The sequence below is a fragment of the Bos indicus x Bos taurus genome, chromosome 1 (genome assembly GCF_003369695.1).
Source record: "Bos indicus x Bos taurus breed Angus x Brahman F1 hybrid chromosome 1, Bos_hybrid_MaternalHap_v2.0, whole genome shotgun sequence".
NCBI classification, from domain to species: Eukaryota; Metazoa; Chordata; class Mammalia; order Artiodactyla; family Bovidae; genus Bos; species Bos indicus x Bos taurus.
This window is the reverse complement of record NC_040076.1, coordinates 145,394,717-145,416,059: the sequence shown is the minus strand read 5'-3', so window position 1 is coordinate 145,416,059 and position 21,343 is coordinate 145,394,717. Positions and strand designations below refer to the sequence as shown.

The 21,343-nt window shown below is 53.0% G+C and overlaps 2 protein-coding genes across 10 annotated transcripts in view; one reads left to right on the top strand and one right to left on the bottom strand.

The window, feature by feature from the left end:
* Window positions 1–1,563, bottom strand: part of PCNT (pericentrin) — a 105,593-nt gene extending 104,030 nt beyond the window's left edge. For all 5 annotated transcript variants that reach the window (XM_027548296.1, XM_027548315.1, XM_027548326.1 and 2 more), the window contains exon 1: window positions 1,402–1,563. In XM_027548296.1, coding sequence (XP_027404097.1) covers window positions 1,402–1,458 — 57 coding nt within the window. In that variant the 5' untranslated portion in view covers window positions 1,459–1,563. The remainder of the gene's footprint in view (window positions 1–1,401) is intronic.
* Window positions 256–21,101, top strand: C1H21orf58 (chromosome 1 C21orf58 homolog). Of its 5 annotated transcripts, none has more exons than XM_027548357.1 (10): window positions 256–646; window positions 9,036–9,335; window positions 10,096–10,156; window positions 11,297–11,370; window positions 12,439–12,603; window positions 14,833–14,944; window positions 19,034–19,155; window positions 19,471–19,694; window positions 20,095–20,157; window positions 20,779–21,101. In XM_027548357.1, exons 2-9 carry the CDS (start codon window positions 9,192–9,194, stop codon window positions 20,138–20,140), a joined length of 948 nt encoding a protein of 315 aa, XP_027404158.1. In that variant the 5' UTR covers window positions 256–646; window positions 9,036–9,191; the 3' UTR covers window positions 20,141–20,157; window positions 20,779–21,101. The 5 variants fall into 5 exon arrangements, 4 of the variants coding, with proteins under 4 accessions (XP_027404158.1, XP_027404149.1, XP_027404182.1 ...); XR_003512011.1 differs by lacking the exon at window positions 256–646 and adding an exon at window positions 2,281–2,366 and having other exon boundaries at window positions 19,638–19,694; XM_027548348.1 differs by lacking the exon at window positions 256–646 and adding an exon at window positions 2,281–2,366.
* Window positions 21,102–21,343: the final 242 nt, after the last annotated feature.

Here is a 21,343-nt window from a genome sequence, read left to right as displayed (position 1 = left end):
AAAGGGAAGAAAATACACTCCCGCCTCACTCTCCAAACACCAGTCAGAAGTCTGACCTGCATGGGAAGCTTGCAGAGGCCCCTCTGTCCTCTGCCTGCCACCCTGCCCTCCCCATCAGCGTCTCACACCCTCACCGTGTGTTCTGAATGGTCTCTAATACAGTGGCCCTGCGATTTCCTCAAGGGAAGGAACTATCACTGATCCATGTGAATTCCCAATATCTGACCACTTCTGACATCAAACAGCAACTTCACAGTACTCCGCAGATTCTGCCCCCAGACGGCCGGAATGCGGTGGGGTGAGGCGGCTAATCCCAACCCTGATCCAAGCTTTCTCCACTTTCTCACGGGCGCGTCTGAACTGCACACGGCTCAACCTCCACAAATTACCCAAAACAGAGAGTACAGGATGGCGCCTGCGTGGATGGTCAAAACCGACTCAAGGAACTACAGAGCTCCCCGGGCACTGCAGCCTGGGGACGGGACACCTCCCGGTGGATTCGTCCGAGCGTCTGGAACTCCAGGCCCGGCGCGGGGTGGAGGGGGGTGGGGGGATCTGGGCAGAGCTCTTCGCCCTCACCTGCCGGAACCATCTACCTGGGCCCCAAGAAGCACAGGCGCTTCGGGAGCCGGACACCAGGGAGAAGGTGAGGCATTCCTTAGTGTAAACAAGTTCGTGCTCAGGAATACTACTCCGAAAGAAAATTTTTACAGAAAAAAGCAGGACTGAGTGTAAACGAACATCTGTACGTAGTTTTAATCGGATGGAAGCTGAGCTTAGCCCTAGGGGAAGCGCCTGTGATGCCCAACTGCTGGGAGGCCTGGCCTCCAAGCCTTCCAGGAATCTGGGCAGGGACTGGGAGGGGCACAGGTGCGAACAGGTGTAGAGTTGTGGAGACCGCGCCGGCCCCGCACCTCCGGCTTCGGGAGCGGGCAGGCGTCAGAGACACCGCGTCCCGACGACACCACGGCCTGTCAGTGAAACCGCCTCGCCAGCTAAAAAGGCAGCTCCCCTGGGGCCGGGTACCAGCAGGGGCTGGGCTCCCTGGGGGACGGGTTGGGGAACTTGCCTTCCTTAACTCCGCCCCTGCCCCTGCGCAAGCGCAGCCCCTCCAGTCCCGGCGTACCCCGCGCCCGTCCTCCCCGCGATACGCTGCGCGTCCCCAGCCGCTGATTGGCTGCGGCTGCGATGGGGGCGGGAACTGGCTGAGGGCGGCGGATTCAAGATGGCGGCGGCCAGGGGGTGGCTTCCAGCCGAGTCGGCAGAAAGGGCAAGAGTGAGGCGGCGGCGGCGGACCCCGCCTGGCTGCGTCCGCTCCTGGCAGGGGGCGTTGGCGGGCACTGGAGCCCGCCCTATGGACCCCACGTCGGGACAGCACGGGGAGGAGGCGCTGCCATTTACCTTCGCTCTCCCAGCTTCCACTTTTCTGCGCCGCTGCTCTTGCTCATCATCTTCCATCTTCCTCTGGCGCCCTTAGCCAGTCGCCAGGAGGTGGCTGAGCCGATGCGGTGCCGCCTTCGTTCTATTTACACTCCCTCCCCCTCTCCTGGGCTCACCCTCCCCCCACGATAACTGTCACGCAGACGTGGGCCCGCCCCACGTCCGGCCCCGCCCCGAGGCGTGCACCCCGGCTAGTGGCCAATCAGGGGCCGCGGCCCTGCTCTCGCGCCAGCGCGCTCAGGGCGGTGCGTCCAAGGAGGTGCGGCTCAGCGGAGCTCCGCCCCATTTCCTTCCTCTCCGATTGGTGAATGTCCGCTCCCGCCTCTTTGGGCGGGACCAATGAGCGGGGCGCGGCGGCTTCGGCGCCCTCAGCGGTTGGTAGGTTTGAAGCGCCCAGTGAGTTTGGGGGGCTCCGGCTCGCACTGGTGCGGCTGCTGGTTCGCTTTCCCCGGAGGTTCGGGCCGTATGGGAGGAGTCTGCCCCGGGTCGAGCTTTGCAAGAGCCCAGGGACAAGTCCAGGAGGCCGGGCCCCATTGGCGTGGACGCGCCAGCTCGGAGCTGTCCCTGAAGTCGTGTTCCAGGTGTCCGTGGCCGGACCCCGGGGTTGCAGGACCCAAACGTTCATCTCTGAGGGTCCTGGCCCTGTGTGTGTCACGATAACAGACAGCCGGCCAAATCACTTGATTTCATTCCTAGTCATCCCTCTCTTGGGTCCCGCTGGCGCCTGTACCCACGGATCCGGAGTGCCAGAGGCGGCCACAATTAGTTCAGTAGGAATCGGCGCCAGGACCCCCCAGCCCAAGGATCCCAGAGCTGCAGGGACAAGAAGCCACTGGCGGTGCTGCCACTCCTGGATTCTTCCCAGTGGGCACACAGTGCTATATCGAGGACTCTGTTCCAGTGCGTCTATGCCCAACTTGCATCTGGTTAGTGCGGTTCACGGTTTGACCAGGGGACCCCACAATCATGGGTCCACTCTGGCACTTCTGACATAAAGCATTGCCCTGCGTCAGTGTTAGGAGGGATTCTGTGCACTGGGAAACTGAGAGGGTCAGGCTGAAGCTCTCAGGGCAGGAAAGGCAAACCATGCGTTAGGGCAGTCCCTGGAATCCAGCGTGAAAAGGATTTCATAGGGCCTCCTTGCTAAGGGGCCTTGTTTAGTCGCTAAGTTGTGTCCGGCTCTGCGACCTCATAGACTGTAGCCCACCAGGCTTCTCTATTCATGGGATTTTCCAGGCAAGAATACTGGAGTGGGTTGCCATTTCCTTCTCCAAGGGGCCTTCAAAGATGCAGTTTCAAATGTTACAGCAATTATACTTAGTCTAGATCACCAGAGGGAGAGAGCTGTTTCAGTGAAAGGCAGAAAGTCTCTTCTTACACAGAAAAGTTTTAAGGCCTGGAAATGTTTGGATAAAAGGATAAATCATTCCAAATACTTTGTAAATGGTTATTAAAAAGGGATATGCTGTGTACTTCTTGTTCAAGTTTCTGTGAACCTAAAACTGCTCTAAAAGATAGTCTTATTAAAAAAAAATTTTTTTTTAAAGAAAAGGAATGTGATGTGGGTTGTGAATTCATAATCTGTGTGTCAACTGGAGTCTCATGAAACCATTGTTTGTTTCTTAGCGTCAGACTCCACTTGAACCTGTTTGTCCAGATGAGGAAACAATGCTAGGTTTTTATTCCTAGCCCGCGGTTTTGATTAACAATCAAATGCTGTTACAGTAACTAAGGTTATTGGAAGCTGATAAGGTCTGACTAATTAACACTGATCCAAAGCATGTGGTCTGCACCTCTTGTAACTGTAGCTTAACTGTGCCTGGGTGAATGTTCCCAGAAACTCAGGAACTCAGGAAGAGACACAGGAAACCCCTAAGCAGCTGTGCCTCTCTGATTTCCTTATGTGAGTAGGAAGACAGTGCAGCAACTAGAGAGAAGGTGGCATGTCAAAGAAGATTGGGGTGGGTCACTGCAAGCATGTCCAGCAAACACACTGGTCTCTGGGTTTCCTTCACCGGAGCAGGGTGTGTGTACAGGCCATGTGTTCCCCAGCTGCTCTCTGAGACTGAGTGACAATAGCTATGCTCCTCCACTGGTACGCTGTCATGACTCTTTGCTGACATGAGCTCACCTTTTAACCACAACTCACAAATCTTCAGAGAGCCTTGGATACTCAACCACCTCCTGGGTCAGACCACAGCCCTTTTTGTGTGGTGAGTGGAGTTTCCAGTCTTGGCTCACAGACGTGAGGCACTGGACTCCTAAGACCAGTGGTCAGCAGGTTACACTAGCAGACCACAGGATCAGATTTCCCAAGAGCATTCAAGGACTCAGATCCACACCTGAATCAATCTCTACATGTTGTAGTACATCAGATTGATTCTCTTCTTTGCAGTCAAAGATGGAGAAGCTCAGTACAGTCAGCAAAAACAAGACCTGGAGCTGACTGTGGCTCAGATCATCAGTTCATTATTGTAGAATTCAGGCTTGAATTGAAGAAAGTAGGGAAAATCACTAGGCCATTGAGGCATGACATAATCAAATCCCTTATGATCATACAGTGGAGGTGACAAATAGAATTCAAGGGATTAGATCTGGTAGAGTGCCTGAAGAACTAGGGAGGGAGGTTTGTAACATTGTAGCAGAGGTGATCACAAAATCCATCCCAAAGAAAAATGCAAGAAGGCAAAGTGGTTGTCTGAGGAGGTTTTACAAATAGCCAAGCAAAGAAGAGAAGTGAAAGGCAAGGAAGAAAGGGAAAGATATACCCAACTGAATGCAGAGTTTCAGAGAATAGGACAAATGAAAAGGTCTTCAATGAACAATGCAAAGAAGTAGAGGAAGACAGTAGAATGGGAAAGACTACAGATCTCCTCAAGAAAATTGGAGATACCAGGGGACATTTCATGCAAGGATTGGCACGATAAAAGACAGAAAAAGTAAGGCCCTAACAGAAGCAGAGAGGCTAAGAAGAGGTGTCAAGAATACACAGAACTATACAAAAAAGCTCTTAATGACCTGGATAACCACCATGATGTGGTCATTCACCTAGAGCCAGACATCCTGGAACATGAAGTCAAATGGGCCTTAGGAAGCATCACTACAAACAGAGCTAGTGGAGGTGATGGAATTCCAGCTGAACTATTCCAAATCCTAAAAGATGATGCTGTCAAAGTGTTACACTCAATATGTAAGCAAATTTGGAAAACTCAGCAGTGACCACAGGACTGGAAAAGGTCAGTTTTCATTCCAATCCCAAAGAAAGGTAATGCCAAAGAATGTTCAAGCTTCTGGACAATTGTGCTTATTTCACAACCTCACAAGGTAAAGCTCAAAATCCTTCAAGCTAGGCTTTGAACCGAGTATGTGAACTGAGAACTTAGAGATATCCAAGCTGGATTTAGAAAAGGCAGAGGACCATGCGTGCACAGCTTCCCCAACGGCTCAAGGAGTAAAGAATCCCCCTGCAATGCAAGAGACACAGGAAACACAGGTTCAGTCCCTGGGTTGAGAAGATCCCTGCAGAAGGAAATGGGTGTAGAAAAGGCAGAGGAACCAGAGATCAAATTGACAACATTTGTTGGATCACAGAAAAAGCAAGGTGATTCATCAGAACATCTACTGCTTCATTGACTACGCTAAAACCTTTGACCACTGGATCACAACAAATTGTGGAAAATTCTTAAACAGATGGGAATACCAGATCACAGAAACCTGTATGCAGGTCAAGAAGCAACAGTTAGAACCAGACATGGAACAACAGACTGGTTCCAGATTGGGAAAGGAGTATGTTAAGGCTGTATATTGTCACCCTACTTGCTTAACTTACATGCAGAGTACATCATGCAAAATGCTGGGCTGGATGAATCAAGCTAGAATTGAGATTGTCAGGAGGAATATCAACAACCTCAGATTTGCAGATGATTCCACTCTGATAGAAAGTGAAGAGGAACTAAAGAGCCTCTTAGTGAAGGTAAAAGAGAGTTTAAAAGCTGGCTTGAAACTCAACATGAAAGAACTAAGATCATGGCATCCAGTCCCATCACTTCATGGCAAATAGAAGGGAAAAAGGTGGAAACAGTGACAGATTTTGTTTTCTTGGACTTGAGACTCACTGCGGATGGTGACTGCAGCCATGAAATTAAAAGACACTTGCTCCTTGGAAGAAAAGCTATGACAAACCTAGACAGCATATTAAAAAGCAGAGCCGTCACTTTGCCAACAAAAGTCTGTATAGTCAAAGGTATGGTTTATCCCGTGTTCATGTGCAGTTGTGACAGTTGGACCATAAAGAAGGATGAGCACCAAAGAACTGATGCTTTTGAACTGTGGTGCTACAAAAGACTCTTGACAGTCTCTTGGACTACAAGGAGATCCAACCAGTCAATCCTAAAGGAAATCAGTCCTGAATATTCATTGGAAGGACTGATGCTCAAGCTGAAGCTCCAACACTTTGGCCAGCTGATGTGAAGAGCTGACTTATTGGAAAAGACCCTGATGCTTGGCAAGACTGAAGGCAGGAGGAGAAAGGAATCACAGAGGATGAGATGGTTGGATAGCATCGTCGACTCAATGGACATGAATTTGAGCAAGCTCCGGGAGATGGTGAAGACCAGGCAAGCCTGGTGTGCTGCAGTCCATGGGGTCTCAAAAGAGTTGGACACGACCTAGCAACTGAACAACAAACCGCAGCATGTGCATCATTTGCCCATGCTGCCTTGGCCAGTGATTTTCAAACTGTGTTCCTAAGAACGGAATCATTCCCATGGCTATTCTAGATGTTCTGTAAATGCTGGATCTGAATCTTAGTTTATTTTTAACCATTAAAACACTGTCCAAATATGTAGATGTACACCCTCATGGAGGGAAACGTAACTCCCACTCCTTATGAATGGGCTGTGCATAGCTACTTCCTCCTGCAGAGGACAGTGTGGAAAGAAAGAGAAAAATAGTACCTGTGCAGTGGGACACCTGACAGACACACTTATACCACATAACTGAGGTCTACATCATCCATGTGGGTCATGTTGATGGCATGCACTCTGGATGGGATGTGATTAGAAGGGCCGTCTCCTCTGTGGTCTTCCTCCCAACAACTGTAACCCCAGTGCAGTCATGAGAAATTATCAAGCAAATCCCAATAGTGGAGGGACCCCTTACAAAGATTCCAGATATAGTAGATACTGGTACAGATCAGATCAAATCAGTCGCTCAGTCGTGTCCGACTCTTTGCAACCCCATGAATCACAGCATGCCAGGCCTCCCTGTCCATCACCATCTCCCGGAGTTCACTCAGACTCACATCCATCGAGTCAGTGATGCCATCCAGCCATCTCATCCTCTGTCATCCCCTTCTCCTCTTGCCCCCAATCCCTCCCAGCATCAGAGTCTTTTCCAATGAGTCAACTCTTTGCATGAGGTGGCCAAAGTACTGGAGTTTCAGCTTTAGCATCATTCCTTCCAAAGAAATCCCAGGGCTGATCTCCTTCAGAATGGACTGGTTGGATGTCCTTGCAGTCCAAGGGACTCTCAAGAGTCTTCTCCAACACCACAGTTCAAAAGCATCAATGCTTCGGCGCTCAGCCTTCTTCACAGTCCAACTCTCACATCCATACATGACCACAGGAAAAACCATAGCCTTGACTAGACGAACCTTTGTTGGCAAAGTAATGTCTCTGCTTTTGAATATGCTATCTAGGTTGGTCATAACTTTTCTTCCAAGGAGTAAGCATCTTTTAATTTCATGGCTGAAATCACCATCTGCTGTGATTTTGGAGCCCAGAAAAATAAAGTCTGACACTGTTTCCACTGTTTCCCCATCTATTTGCCATGAAGTGATGGGACCGGATGCCATGATCTTCGTTTTCTGAAAGTTGAGCTTTAAGCCAACTTTTTCACTTTCCACTTTCACTTTCATCAAGAGGCTTTTGAGTTCCTCTTCACTTTCTGCCATAAGGGTGGTGTCATCTGCATATCCAAGGTTATTGCTATTTCTCCCCGAAATCTGGTACAGTATACCGTAATAGAAAATACTGCAGTCATGTGCTCAGTCGCTTCCAACTCTTTGTGGTTTCATGGCCTGTAACCCACCAGGATCCTCTGTCCATGGGATTTCCCAGGCAAGAATAGTGGAGAGGGTTGCTATTTCCTGCTCCAGGGGGTCTTCCTGACCCAAGGATCAGGTCTCCTGCATTGGCAGTTGGCACTGGATCAAACTTATATTCCTCAAAACTATCAACATCAAAAGCAAGGGGAACCCAAGAGGACAAGGTGACTAAATGTCATCTGGTGTCCTGGATAGGATCCTGGAACAGAAAAGCAACAGTAGGCAGCATAATAAGGAAGTCAAATGAATTACAGACTTTAGTTAATGCTACTCTATCGGTATAGACTCATTTATTGTAACGTGTGTCATACTAACTTAAGATGTTAGTAATAGGGAACCCATGTATATGGAAATTCTCTTCTCAATTTTTCTATAAACCTAAAAAGGAAGTTTTTTAAACTAACTGAAACCCACTGGGGTGTGTTATGGTGACCTCCCAGCCACCTCAAGTTTCTTGGCTAAGTTAACTCATTTTTGTGTACCTCAGACCTCCTGTTTGAATCTCAGGGTCATGACACATATGAAGCCATAAATACTGAAGTGTATGGGCAGTTTGGCTGCCAGGTCAAGTTTCTGGGTTGGCTGCTCTGAGCGGGGCTATAAGCATGCTGACCTGGCACTTACCCAGCCAGGACTGCCAGCACTGGGTCCACCTTCAAGTCTGCTATGTCAGCTTCATTCTTCAGGCTGACTCATTTGTGAACCTGAACTGGAGTCGACAGGGTGCCCTGCCCTCCCTTGCTAGGCTCACCTGCTCCCCACGCCAGCCCTGTGGACATGCACTCCCTCCCCACCCAGCAGGTGGGCTACCCATCAAGGGCTGACCTGGCAGGGGGGGTTCTGCTCCCAAGTGCCCCTGACCCCCAGCCACCAGGACCCCCCACCCCTCTCTGGGCAGAGGTCCCACACGGGCAGTCCCCCTGCTAGAGTCACATCAACACTGACGGGGGATGACTTGGGAGGCCCCATGTCCTGTGAGATGCCGGCTGGGTGCCTATGGGGTGGGCCCACCTCAAGCCCCCACCAAGAAGCCCCTAGGCGCCTCATTGGCAGGCTCCCTGGTGCCACCTCTTTGCCACCTAGAGTTTCCTGAAGTCTGCGGTGGAGGAGTGGGGTGGTCACACCGTGACCTCTAGGGGTCCATCTGGTGGGGAGGATCCCTAAGTGAGGCTAGGGGCTTGCTGGCCTTCTGAAGGCCATAATCGACTGGGAGTTGGGGTGGCAGACCCCTGTGGTGCATTGCCCCACCTCATCTCTCTGGGCTCTGTCCTGGGGGGTCAAGACTGTCCTCCCCCCAGGGACCCATGCCCCGCCCCCGTGCTCTGCCCCTCTGTCCCCAGCATCTGCCCCATCTCCTTCCTGAGGAGCCCATCCGGGCCACATCTGGGGATCAGCAGTGTTTATAGGTAACCCCTCATGGGGACTGGGGCAGGCCTGGGAAGGACTCTTAGCAGAAACCTGGCAACCAGGGGCCTCCTTGCGTCTGCAGTGCCTAGCAACTGTTGCGGTGATGCCAGCCTGTTGACTCTGGACACTCCACATCCATGGTGCAGGGCCACCTCCTACATGCCCTCCTGAGGCCAGCGAGCTGACCGTGGAGACCAGTCTCTGGGATATACGTCACGTCCAGCAAGGGAGTCCTTCAATGACCCCAGAATGGGGCTGCTTCTCTCCAGCTGAGCAATCCTTCCAGAGGGAGCCGAGCAGTGTCCCCTCCTGTGGCCCCGGGATGCTGGACTCCTCAGTGGCAGATCAACTGACTCGACTGACCCTGAAACTCCTCAAGAAGGTAAGACAGCTGGGCACTTGTGCTTCTAACAGCTTGTTACAGAGCACAGCTTTGACAGGTAAGATTATACCTGTCACGCCCACTTCCAAAGCAAAGCACTTCTGCGTGGTCCTAGCCTTGTAGTGAAGAGCTGTGGTTTCTTGGTTCTTCTTGTGTTTGAACAGAACCAAGTAGGGTCTTCTGGAAGTTTCTGCAGCTGGGAGGCAAGCCTGCACCCACAGGATGGAGCACTTCCAGGGCCCCCAAAGTTCTCTCGCAGCCTCCCAGCTTCCAAATTTTAGGAAAGACAGACCCAGCCTGGTGTGGCCTCTCAGCTGGGCACGGGGCAGGCAGCCTGTGCACACTCTCAGGCCGGTCTTCGCCTCCTCTGAGGGTCTGCATGGTCCTTTCAGTGCCCCCTCCAACCCCTCACCTGCCTGCTCTGTTCTTCTGCCCACCACGCTTGCCTTCTGCCCCCCTGGGCTGCCCAGAGAGGGCAGCAGGGGTCACCCCAGGACTGGTCTGGATTATAACTGCTCAGCCTTAGGCTCAGCTGGGGCATCAGGGCAGTCAGGACACAGAGCTGGCCTGGTCAAACTCTTCAGAAAGCTGCTTGAAAGGGCCCATAGGTTTCAAGGTGGACCATGTGTGCGTCATATGGAAAATGTGACCACAGGCCCCACCTGGCACCAGTCAGTCGTCTGGGCACTTGTTCCTGGCCCAGCCCCTCATACGGAGGAGCCTGTGCCTGGAGCCCGCATGCTCATCCCTCTCCTCACAGAAACTGGAGCAAGAGCGTGAGGATGTGGAGGGGGCTTCTGAGGACCCCCATGTCGTGCCAGGTAAGAGCCTGGGCTGCTTGGCGCTGTGTGGGCCCCAGACCCACCTCCAGGTATGGCCAGACTGTCCTCTAAATTTCACTTTCAGAGCAGAAAGGCCTTGATTATGTCTTTAACACACACACACGCGCACCCTCATATCGTTATCACTTCTGTCTGCACACCCAGGAGGGCACGTTCATCACTCCATCTGCAGATGAGAAGAAGGAGGCAGAGGGTAGAGAACCAGCCCCACTGCCTTGCTCAGATCAGAATCACCCTCGCCCGCATCAGACCATGTTGCCCCGAGCTTGCTCTGGGGTAGTGGGGTGTAGGGGGCCCAGCCATCCACATCCACCTGCCCATCTTCAGGTGCGCAGACCAGACGTCTCCACATCCCCAGCCTGGCTGGCCATCAGTTGCTCAGGCCCCAGGAACCAGGGGAAGGGCCACCTTCCCTGGCATTCTGGGGTCCTGGGCTCAGGGACATCCGGGCAAGGTGCTGGGGAGACACTGCTCGTCCTTCACCACGTGGTGAAGCTCCTTGTGCTGCGGAGTTTCAGGCAGTGCCCGAGGGCAACGGACGGAGCCCAGGGCCAAAATCCAGATAGAGAATCCCAGATCAGTTCACATGACCAAGGGCAAGCACAGGCATGTGCTGCGCTCAGTCCTCTCCAACTCTTTGCGACCCCATAAACTATAGTCCACCAGGCTCCTCTGTCCATGGGATTTTCCAGGCAAGAATACTGGAGTGGGTTGCCATTTTCTCTTCCATAACACAAACATGGAACACTACAAATGGGCTGGGAGTGGGGATGCCTGGGGGTAGGGGGAATGGGGACTCCTGGGGGGGAGTCAGGATTCCTGGGGGTGGAGTGGGGACTCCTGGGGGGAGTGGAGACTCCTGGGGTGGAGTGGGGACTCCTGGGGGGAGTGGAGACTCCTGGGGTTGGAGTGGGGACTCCTGGGGGGAGTGGGGACTCCTGACCCCAACTCGAAGACTCAACTTCCTGAACGCCCCCTACTGTTGCCCACATAACCCCCATGGGGTGGCCCCTGAGCTCCACCCACAGGCACCTCCCTCCTCCTCTGGGACAGGCAGGTCCTGGAGGCAGGAAAGGCTTGGATGTGGTGCTGAGTCCTGAAGCCTGTACTTCCCTCCAGGAGATGAGGACGGGCCAGAGGCCGCCCTGTGGAGTGCTCTAAGGATGAGGAAGGACCTTCTGCAGAGACTCTGGGTAGGCCTTGTGGACACCGGGTGTCTTCACCAGAGCTCTGTGCAGCTGAAGCTGCAGCTGGCGCTCAGAACAAGCACTGGGGTGGGGTGGGGCGTAGGGTATGGGGGTGAGGGTGGGGTTGTGGTGGGGGTCCTGCATGCACACTGCTTCTGATGTTTGTGATGTGGCAGTGGGTAACTGGTGGACCATGGACTCCACAGGAGAGAGGACTTGCCTGCTTCCTGTAGGCCGGGCTTTCACAGGGGCTACTTGCTGAGAAAACCTGCTCTGGCTGCATATGATCAGAAGCGGAAATGCCCCGTGAAGGGTCTGGTTCTGGGAAGTGGGATTCCAAGATGCCCAGGGCTTTGTCCAAACAGACACACTTGTAGCAGGGAATGACACATGGGGGGAGGAAGGTATTTGGGTCCACACGGCAGCTGTGATAAACTTACTGCTCTCCACTGGAAGCGTGCTGGAGAGACAGAGTATCCTCTACTGGCTTCCCTCATAGCTAAGTCGGTAAAGAATCTGCCTGCAATGCAGGAGACCCCAGTTCAATTCCTGGGTCAGGAAGATCCACTGGAAAAGAGATAGGCTACCCACTCCAGTATTCTTTGGCTTCCCTTGTGGCTCACCTGGTAAAGAATACGCCTGCAATGAGGGAGACGTGGATTTGATCCCTGGGTTGGGAAGATCCCCTGAAGAAGGGAAAGGCTACCCACTCCAGTATTCTGGCCTGGAGAATTCCCTGGACGGTATAGTCCATGGGGTCACAAAGAGTCAGACACGACTGAGCGACTTTCACTTTCACTACTGGCTGGAGAAAAGTTGTCTTTGGTTAATTTCTCCTGTGTGTACCACGCGAAGGGCTTTGCCTCCAGAGTCTGGCTGCAGTCCCAGCTCAGATGCATGCTGGGCCCTGGTTGGGGCAAGAGGGGGCCGGGCACAGGGCAGTGATTGGCGGTATGGGGGCTGCCTGCTTCTGACTGGGGTCACATACCTGTGCACTGGCACTGCCCTGCCTGGCAGAGTGAGGGCTGGGACATGCCCCCACTGAGCAGCCACGGCTCTGCTTTGGCGTTGCAGGAACAGCGCCTCCTGGAAGAGGCTTCCCGGGTTCATCACCACAGGGGAGTGCACGGAGGAGCCCAGGGGTCAGTGCTGCCCCCAGAGGCGCCTCCTGTGAGCATCCACCCCACTGTCTCCCCAGCCCCACCTGCCCTAGACCCACCACGGATCATCCAACACCCGGTACGTCTGCCTTGGGTGAACCTGGGGGGCAGAACCAGTGGGGAGGGTGCCGTGCCCCCAGAGACCTCCCGCCTGAGCAGAGATTGTCGGTCACTCCACACCTGAGCCCTCAGCAGCTTAGGGAAGTGCGCTGAAGGGGCCATCGGCTCAGCGGCCACAGCGGCTGCAGTCCATGTCCAGCCCTGTTGGGACAAACGTGTCCTGTATTGTCAGGCCTCACAGGTGCCCTAAGCACTGGCTGTGTGTATGTGTGTGTGTGTGGGGGGGGCAGTTATCTCCTCATTACAGGTGGAGGCTGGGGTCCCAGCTCAGCCCCAGGTGCTAACCTCTGCAGCAGGAGTGGAAGTATGGGGGGATTCCGCGTTGGCTGGGCCTGAATTTGGGGAAGAAGTGTGTCAGCCCTTTTCCAAAATTTCCTAATTACCAGAGGAAGCTTGGGCCCCTAGTCTTCAGGTAGAATTTTAAGGTGCATTGAAAGGTGAGTGCACACCCACTCCTGAGAGGCTCACCCCTGCATATGGCAACAGAAAGCCACTCTTTCTTAAGCAGAAGGGATTGTATTGGGGCGGGTGGTGCCCAGAGGAAGGAGGGACAGCAGCTGGCCCCGGCGGGCTGTGGCCTCAGGGGTTGGGAGCGTGAGTAGACGACAGGCAGGAGGTGCCCCAGCGGGCTGTGGCCTTGCGAGGAGGAGATGAAAAGGCCGGAGGTGGCCAAGGCCAAGCTGAGAAGGTTCTGGATGGGCTGGCCAGGGAGACGGATGGTGCCAGCGGGCCGGGTTGTGACCTGGAGGATATTTATCCCCTGGGGGGACCTGGCTGCCCATGTAGAGGGAAGGGAGAGGGATCCACCCAGTGGAGCCCCCAGGGCCCTGGCCCCGGCACTGTCTGTGTCTTCCCCAACTTTCTGCCCCTGGAACCTCTACCAGGAACGGTGGGAGAGGGGTGTAGGTGCAGGAGGCTCGCCCAGTCCCCAGCGTGCTCACACTTCCTGCAACCCCTTACCCCAGTCGTGCTTGGGTGTCTCAGCCTGGACTCCAGTGACACCACAGGGCAAGCAGGACTCAGGGTGGTTGGGATGAGTTTTCCAGAGACCCTGGGGTGGAGCTGCCATCGACCACTCCGGCTGCCTCTCTAGTCTGCACCAGGTGGTGGGCTGTGATGACACCAAAGCTGCCTGCCACCTGTGTGTGTGCAACCTGCTAGCCGAGGGGGCTGACAACACACAAAGAGGGTACAAAGTGTGCACCTCTGGGTTCATAAGTCAAGTTTCACCAGATCAGCTCTGTTAGCTTAGCGGTCTGGGGCTGCCTTCCAGCGGCAGCAGCAGAGGTGGACAGTTACAACTGAAGCTGTGTGGCCACAGAGCGGGAGCAATACCCCATCCGGCCCTTGGCGGGATGTTTGCCAACCCTGTCTATGCCACCCTTTCTGTGAATGAGGGAGAGGGGACAGGGCAGGGCCTGGTGCATTCAGAAGAGGATTAAAGTGGTAGTCAACATGTAGTGCATGCTCTGAGCTGTGGTGCATTTGTGTTAACTCAGGAGGGAAGCCAGAGGGTGTTTCCATGCCAAGCTCCTTGCATGCCTCTATTAAAGCAGAAGTAATGGACACAGGGATGAGCTTAGCCCACTGACACCAGGAAATGTGGGAAACATTAGAAAACACCCTGTTTCGCTCAGCTTGAGCTCCATTACAAAATATTAATACCACAGTCTTTGCACTTAAATGTCAGACATTTACTTTATCACTGCCTGGAAGCTGGATGTCTTGGATGGAGGTGCCGGCCAACCTGGTTCACTGAGCATGGCCTCCTGGCTAGGAATTGGCAGCCTTCTCGTGGTGTCTCATGGGGCAGAGAGAGTCTGCTGTCTCTTCCTCTTATCAAGGGCACCAGGCCTATCAACCTAGAGCCCCACCCTTATGCTCTCTTTACCTTTATCACCTCTTCACAGGCCCCGTCTCCAAATGCAGTCACTTTGGAGCTTAGGGTTTCAACATATGAATTTGAGCGGGGAATAAACATTCAGTCCATAACATGCTATGTCCTAAGTGAAACCCAGATGCAAGTATTTATCTATTTGGACGCTTTTTTAATCTCTAGGGTTTCTCGCCTAAAATCTCCCATGGATGGATGGATGGATGGTGGATGTCTGGATGGCGGGTGGTGGGTGGTGCTGTAGGTCACTATTCCCAGGGCGCATTCAGATAATGGCTTGTCTGGCTCTTCCAGGCCCCCCCACCTCCTGCCACCATCATCCAGCAGCTGCCTCAGCAGCCACTCATTGCACAGATCCCCCCTCCCCCGGCCTTCCCCACCCAGCGGTCAGGAAGCATCAAGGAAGGTAAGTGTCCACAATGAATGTTGTCATGTTGTTGTTCAGTCACTTAGTCGTGTCCAACTCTTTGCGACCCCATGGATTGCAGCACGCCAGGCTTCTCTGTCCTTCACCATCTCCCAGAGTTTGCATAAACTCATGTCCATTGAGTCGGTGATGCCATCCAACCATTTCATCCACTGTCGTCCCTTTCTTCTCCTGCCTTCAATCTTTCCCAGCATCAGGGTCTTTCCCAGTGAATCAGTTCTTCACATCAGGTGGCCAAAGTATTGGAGCTTCAACTTTAGCATCAGTCCTTCTAATGAATATTCAGTATTGATTTCCTTTAGCATCGACTGGTTTGATCTCCTTGAAGTCCAAGGGACTCTCAAAAGTCTTCTCCAACACCACAGTTCAAAAGCACCAATTCTTCGGTGCTCAGCTTTCTTTATGGTCTAACTCTCACTTCTGTACATGACTACTGGAAAAACCATAGCTTTGATCATACAGACCTTTGTTGGCAAAGTAATGTCTCTGCTTTTTAATATGCTGTCTGGTTGGTCATAGCTTTTCTTTCAAGGAGCAAGCGTCTTTTAATTTCATGGCTGCAGTCACCATCCAAGTGATTTTGGAGCCCAAGGACATAAAGTCTATCACTGTTTCCATTGCTTCCCCCTCTATTTGCATGAAGTGATGGGACTGGATGCCATGATCTTTGTTTTTTGAGTGTTGAGTTGTAAGCCAGGTTTTTCACTCTCCTCTTTCACCTTCATCAAGAAGTTCTTTAGTTCCTCTTTGCTTTCTGCCACGAGGGTGGTGTCATCTGCATATCTGAGGTTATTGATATTTCTCCTGGCAATCTTGATTTCAGCTTCTGCTTCATCCAGCCTGTCATTTCACATGATATACTCTGCGTAGAAGTCAAATAAGCAGGGTGACAATATACAGCTTGACATACTTCTTTCCCAATTTGGAACCAGTCTGTTGTTCCATGTCCAGTTCTAAGGTTGCTTCTTGATTTGCATACAGATTTCTCAGAAAGCAGGTCAGGTGGTCTGGTATTCCCATCACTTTAAGAATTTTCCACATTTTGTTGTGATTCACAGAGTCAAAGGCTTTGGCATAGTCAATAAAGCAGAAGTAGATATTTTTCTGGAACTCTCTTGCTTTTTTGATGATCCAGCAATGTTAGCAATTTGATCTCTGGTTCCTCTGCCTTTTTTAAATGCAGCCTGAACATCAGGAAGTTCACAGTTCACATACTGTTGAAGGCTTTCGTAGAGAATTTTGAGCATTACTTTGCTAGCATGTGAGATGAGTGCAATTGTGCAGTAGTTTGAACATTCCTTGGCATTGCCTTTCTTTGGGACTGGAATGAAAACTGACCTTTGCCAGTCCTGTGGCCACTCCATTGCCCTTCTTTGGGATGTTGTCATGGGTTTATGAAATTCTCTACTGAAAGAAGAAATACTTTTGTAAGCAGGGTAGTCATGTAGGGCAGGGGTCCTTAACCCTCGGGCCGTGGACGAGCACTGGTCTGTAGTCTGTTAGGAAGCAGGCTGCAGAGCAGGAGGTGAGCGCCAGGCCGGTGAGCGGAGCATCATCTGTATTTACGCTGCTGCCAGTTACTCACATTACTGCCTGCGCTCTGCCTCCCGTCAGATCAGCAAGGGCATTAGATTCTCAGATTAGTGGCAACCCTGCTGAGAACTGCACACTCGAGGGATCTAGGTTGTGTGCTCCTTGTGAGAATCTAATACCCGATGATCTGATTCTGCATTATGGTCAGCTGAATAATTCTTTCCTTATATATCACAATGTAATAGTAATAGAAATGAAGCATAAAATAAATGTAGTACTGGAATCATCCCAAAACCATCCCCCTTGACCCCAGCCTGTGGAAAAATGGTCTTCCATGAAACCAGTTGGAGACCTGTGATTTAGGGCCATTTTTCTTGGCTACTCAATGGAAGCTATGCATTTACCAACGTTAAAATAATTTTACTTTGAAAAATCCTTACTGATGGATATCCCTGAGGGAAGGGCCTGGACTCAGAATGGAAAGAACTGGGCTCACCGTCCCGACTCGTTCAGTGATTAGCTTCTCAAATTGTTGGTTAAACTGCTTTTTCTCTTTAAATAACTTTTGAAATACTTTTATTTGAGAACCGCTCTACTGAGGTGACATAGACTAAATTGCACGTGGTTAAAGTGTACAGTCTGAGAGTTTCGACACCTGTCCACACCTGTGAACCCATCACTAAATCAAGGTGGTGAACATGGGCCCCACCTCAGGCCCGGCCTCTCGCCATCCTGCCTGCTTCGCCACTGGGCGTGGATCTGTGTCTCCTATTTTCTGGTCTGAGTAGAATCAGCCAGTGTGTGCTCTTTTTTTTGTGCGACTTCTTTCACTTGGCAGCACTGCTCTCAGATTCATTGCTCCTGTTGGGTGCAGCAAACCATGGCTCCTTGAAATTGCCAAGTGGCAGTCCTTCCCGTGGATGGACACGTTTGTGATCCTTTCACCTGAGATGGAACTGGGGTTGTTGCGTTTTTGGTTATCACCACAAAACTCCCTGGACATTCACGTTTGAGTCTGAGTGTTTATTTCTCCTGGGTACGTAACTAGGACTGGAGCAGCTGAAAGGTGCCAAGTGTGTGCTTAAAACTGCTGCGTGTGAGAGGTCCGGTTTCTCACATCTTCTCCTGCACATGGTGTGGTCAGTTAGTGGGGGTGGTGCTCAGTTAGTAAGGGTGGTGGTCTGTCACTGTGGTGGTTGGTTAGTGGGGGTGGTCAGTCACTGTGGTGGTCGGTTAGTGGGGGTGGTGGTCAGTTAGTGGGGATTGTGGTTAGTGGCAGGGGTGGTCGGTCATCGTGGTTGTGGTTTGCGTTTCCCTAACGACAGGCAGTGATGAGAGTCTGGAGGCAGACCTGTGTATAGAATCACCTGCTAAGTGTTCTCTGCCCTGTCCTGGTGACCACAGCTCCACCATGTACATGCTACATGGCCCAGGCCAGCCTGCAGCCCCTCAGGGGGGCCGTTCACATTGAGACCCACAGGAAGGTGCCCTGCAGGTGCAGGGAGAACCACCCGCCGGCCTCTCCTCACCACCCTCCTCGGTTTTTCCAGATGAACTTTAGTGACTATCAGGCCTTAGAGGGGAACCCAGCACAGTGTGTGTGTATGTGTGTACTGCACGCATGCAAGTGTCTGTGTGCCTTAAAAAAAGTGCCTTTAAAATCATTGGTAAAAATGAAACAGTAAGTAGCTAGCTATTCAGAAAAGTAAAGTCACGTTCCTTACCCTACTCTTTGTACCAAAACAAATCCCAACTAGATCAAATACTGAATGTAAAAATAGGAAATCTCGAAAGTACTCTAATAACCACTTTGGAGAAGTCTTGGGCTGTTTCGTATGAAGTTAAACTCTCAGTTTCTGTGGCATCCACTCTGCCCCTGACTCTTCATGACTGTTCTCCATGCCAGTCCTACCTTTTAGAAAACCTTCTCAGAAACAGACACCGGTGTATCATCATATGGAAGTACATTTGAATTAACCACCCTTCATTGTGTCTCAGACTGTCCCCTGGAGCCCCCATCTGTCATCTGGGGAGACCGCCCCCTGGGGTCCCCATCTGTCATCTGGGGACAGTCTTTTACAAGGCCTTGCAGGACAGGCTCCTAAGCTCTCTCAGCATTCACTTTCTTCTGATGTCCCCCTGTTCTTAAACATGAGTGTTGTTGCTGGATATTCAAGTGTAGGGTGATGGTTATTTTCTCACAACATCAGGACCACCTAGATAATCCAAGATAATTGCCCCATCTCCAGATGCTTTTCTTAAAAAAATTAATTTAATGAATGATTAATTAATTTTTAAAACTGTGGGGAATTCCCTGGCAGTTCAGTGGTTAAAACTCCACCCTTCCGCTGCAGAGGGTGTGGGTTTGATCCCTGGTCGAGGAACTAAGTTTCCATATGCCATGTGCACGTGAGGAGTCCAGTAGCAGGAGGCGCTGCATGGGACCTGCAGACCACAGGCAGCGCTCCATTCCCGGGGCGGCAGGGTCACGGCCCCCACTGTGAGTGACCAGCCCTCCATGCCCCTCGCACACAGAGGTGGTGGAGATGATGCTGATGCAGAACGCGCAGACGCACCAGCTCCTCATGCAGGCCTTGATGCTCAGAGCTCTGCCCCCACCAGCACTCGCGCCCACACCCCTGCACCTCACCCCACAGGTAGGCTCCACGCCCAGGCCAAGACCAGAGGACCTGGTGGCTTCGCCTCCAGAAACTCATGTGTTTCTGGCTCCGGGTCTGTGTTTCCTGCCTAACACCCCCGGTGCTCCCCAGGGCAACCCCAGGGGAGGACAGGTTGTGCCGGCCAGGCCCAGACAGCTGCCCCCTGAGCTGCGTGAGCTCTGTGGGAGCCTGGTCCGCCCCTGCCCACCACTTCTGACCCTGACCGTGTCCTGAGTCAGGGCCCGTGTGGAGGGAGGGGGCCGGGGAGCAGCCGCGTCCTCGCTGAAACACTCTGCTGTGTGTCCTGCGGAGGATGCACGGCGCACCCGCCCAGCCGCCCAGAGGCCGCCCCCCGCCCACCACCACCACTGCTACGCACCTCCAGCCCTCCTGCCGGCCATGCCTGCGCCTGGCTCCCCTCTGGGTTACTCCGTGTGGCCCCTGGTGGTCTCTGCCACTGCTCTCCCGCCTGCCACCAGCTTCCTGCCGAGCACCGCGCAGCACATGACCGGCCCGTCTGTGGCCGCCCTTAGCACGTAAGTCTGGGCCGGGCTCCGGCCCAGTTTCCTGGGCCTGCAAGGCGGGAGGAACCCCAGGGCCCGGGTCACCCCTCCTTGGCCTCTGTTGGGCCGGTGGCTGCAGCAGGAGTCTGAGGAGGCCTTAACAGCTCCTGAGGGACAGGGGAGGGCTGGGGAGGTAACCACGGCAGTCTTGGTCCTGGTTGCCATGGCCGAGTGTGGACCCCGTGCCATCCTCCCAGGGGAGCAGCCTGAGGTGGGGGTCGTTTGTCCAGCCCAGCAGGGGTGGCCCTGGGAGAGCCCCAGGATAAGCCCAGCTCTGAGGGCCCCACCCAGGCCTGGTGGTGAGACACACCTGAACGTGGTCTTTGAGCCAGACCAGGGCAGCAGCAGACCCTCCTACCCTCCTTCCCCTCAGGATGGCGTCCAGTGGGGTCCTGCCTGCACAGGCGCCAGGCCCGTGACCTCACGGTGTGCTCAGGTAAGCAGCAGGCCTCATTCTCCCCAGGGGTGGGGCAGCTGAGGCCCCTGGACACAGGGCTGTGAGGATCATGAGGGGACCCAGGGATTTGACCAGGAAACGGGGCTCAGGAGCCAGGAGAGAAAAGGTCGATGGGTTCAGCTACATAAATGCCATGAACAGAGTCACACATGTGGTGCCCAGGGAAGGCACTGTGGCAGGATGTGTGCCTGGCATGCCTGGGTGAGGGCAGGGTGTCTGGGTGAGGGCAGCGTGTCCAGGTGAGGGCAGGGTGTCTGGGCAGGGCATCTGAGTGAGGGCAGCACGTCTGGGTGAGGGCAGCACGTCTAGGTGAGGGCAGGGTGTCTGGGTGAGGGCAGGGCCGCGGGCTGGCTTGAGCGGGCTGGCTTCTCCTCCTGAAGTTAAGCACTAAAGCTGGTTGAGGGGGACGCTCCTCCATCTGAGCCAGTCTGGATTCTCCCAATGGGACACGATACCTCTACTCCATTTTTTGCTCTTTTATATTTTCCTGGTGGAATTGCACTTCCTGGATGCTTTAATATCATTTCCATGTAAATGCCCTTTGCAAGCATTATGCATGTTTGCATTGGCCCCTTTGGGGATGTTACCTCTTTCCTCAAGTTCCACATGAGCCGGAGCTCTGCTTGGGTCTGTGTCCTTGGAACTGCGCAGCCCCCAGAAGGCTCCTCAGAGGAAGAGATGACCTTGGAGTTGCCCTCCAGCTGCACACAGGCTCCCCTGCTGGGCTGACTGCACCCCAGGCAGCTCCCCAGTGTCGAGTGCCACGAGCCTGGGTGGAGTGTGTGCCGACGTCTGCATGTCTTGTTCAATGGGCAATTAAAGGTCTGACCCAATTTCCGTATTTTCATGTTGACATTTTCTTTTAATAAAAATTTCACCATGGTTTGTGGGATCTCAGCTCCCCAACCAGGAGTCTAAGCCGAGCCCTCAGCAGTCAAAGTGCTGAGTCTTCATTACTGGACCACGAGGGGGTTCCCATTCATGTTGACATTTTCTAACAGGGCTTTTCACTTTGGTTTTACTTCTCAACATAATTGTTAACTCTACAGAGGGAAGAGGTTTGACAGCAGCTTGTCATCTTTGGCTGGCCTGGGAAATTGGACAATCTGTTTTGTTTGTCTTTGGAGTCAGGGGAAACCCAGCCCTTTCCTCGTTTGTCTTCCTC

Coding starts and splice junctions, on each gene's coding strand:
- C1H21orf58 (XM_027548357.1), top strand. CDS start 9,192: ATGACCCCAGAATGGGGCTGCTTCTCTCCAGCTGAGCAATCCTTCCAG. Junction 9,336..10,095: donor CCCTGAAACTCCTCAAGAAG/GTAAGACAGCTG, acceptor CTCTCCTCACAG/AAACTGGAGCAAGAGCGTGA. Junction 10,157..11,296: donor GGACCCCCATGTCGTGCCAG/GTAAGAGCCTGG, acceptor ACTTCCCTCCAG/GAGATGAGGACGGGCCAGAG.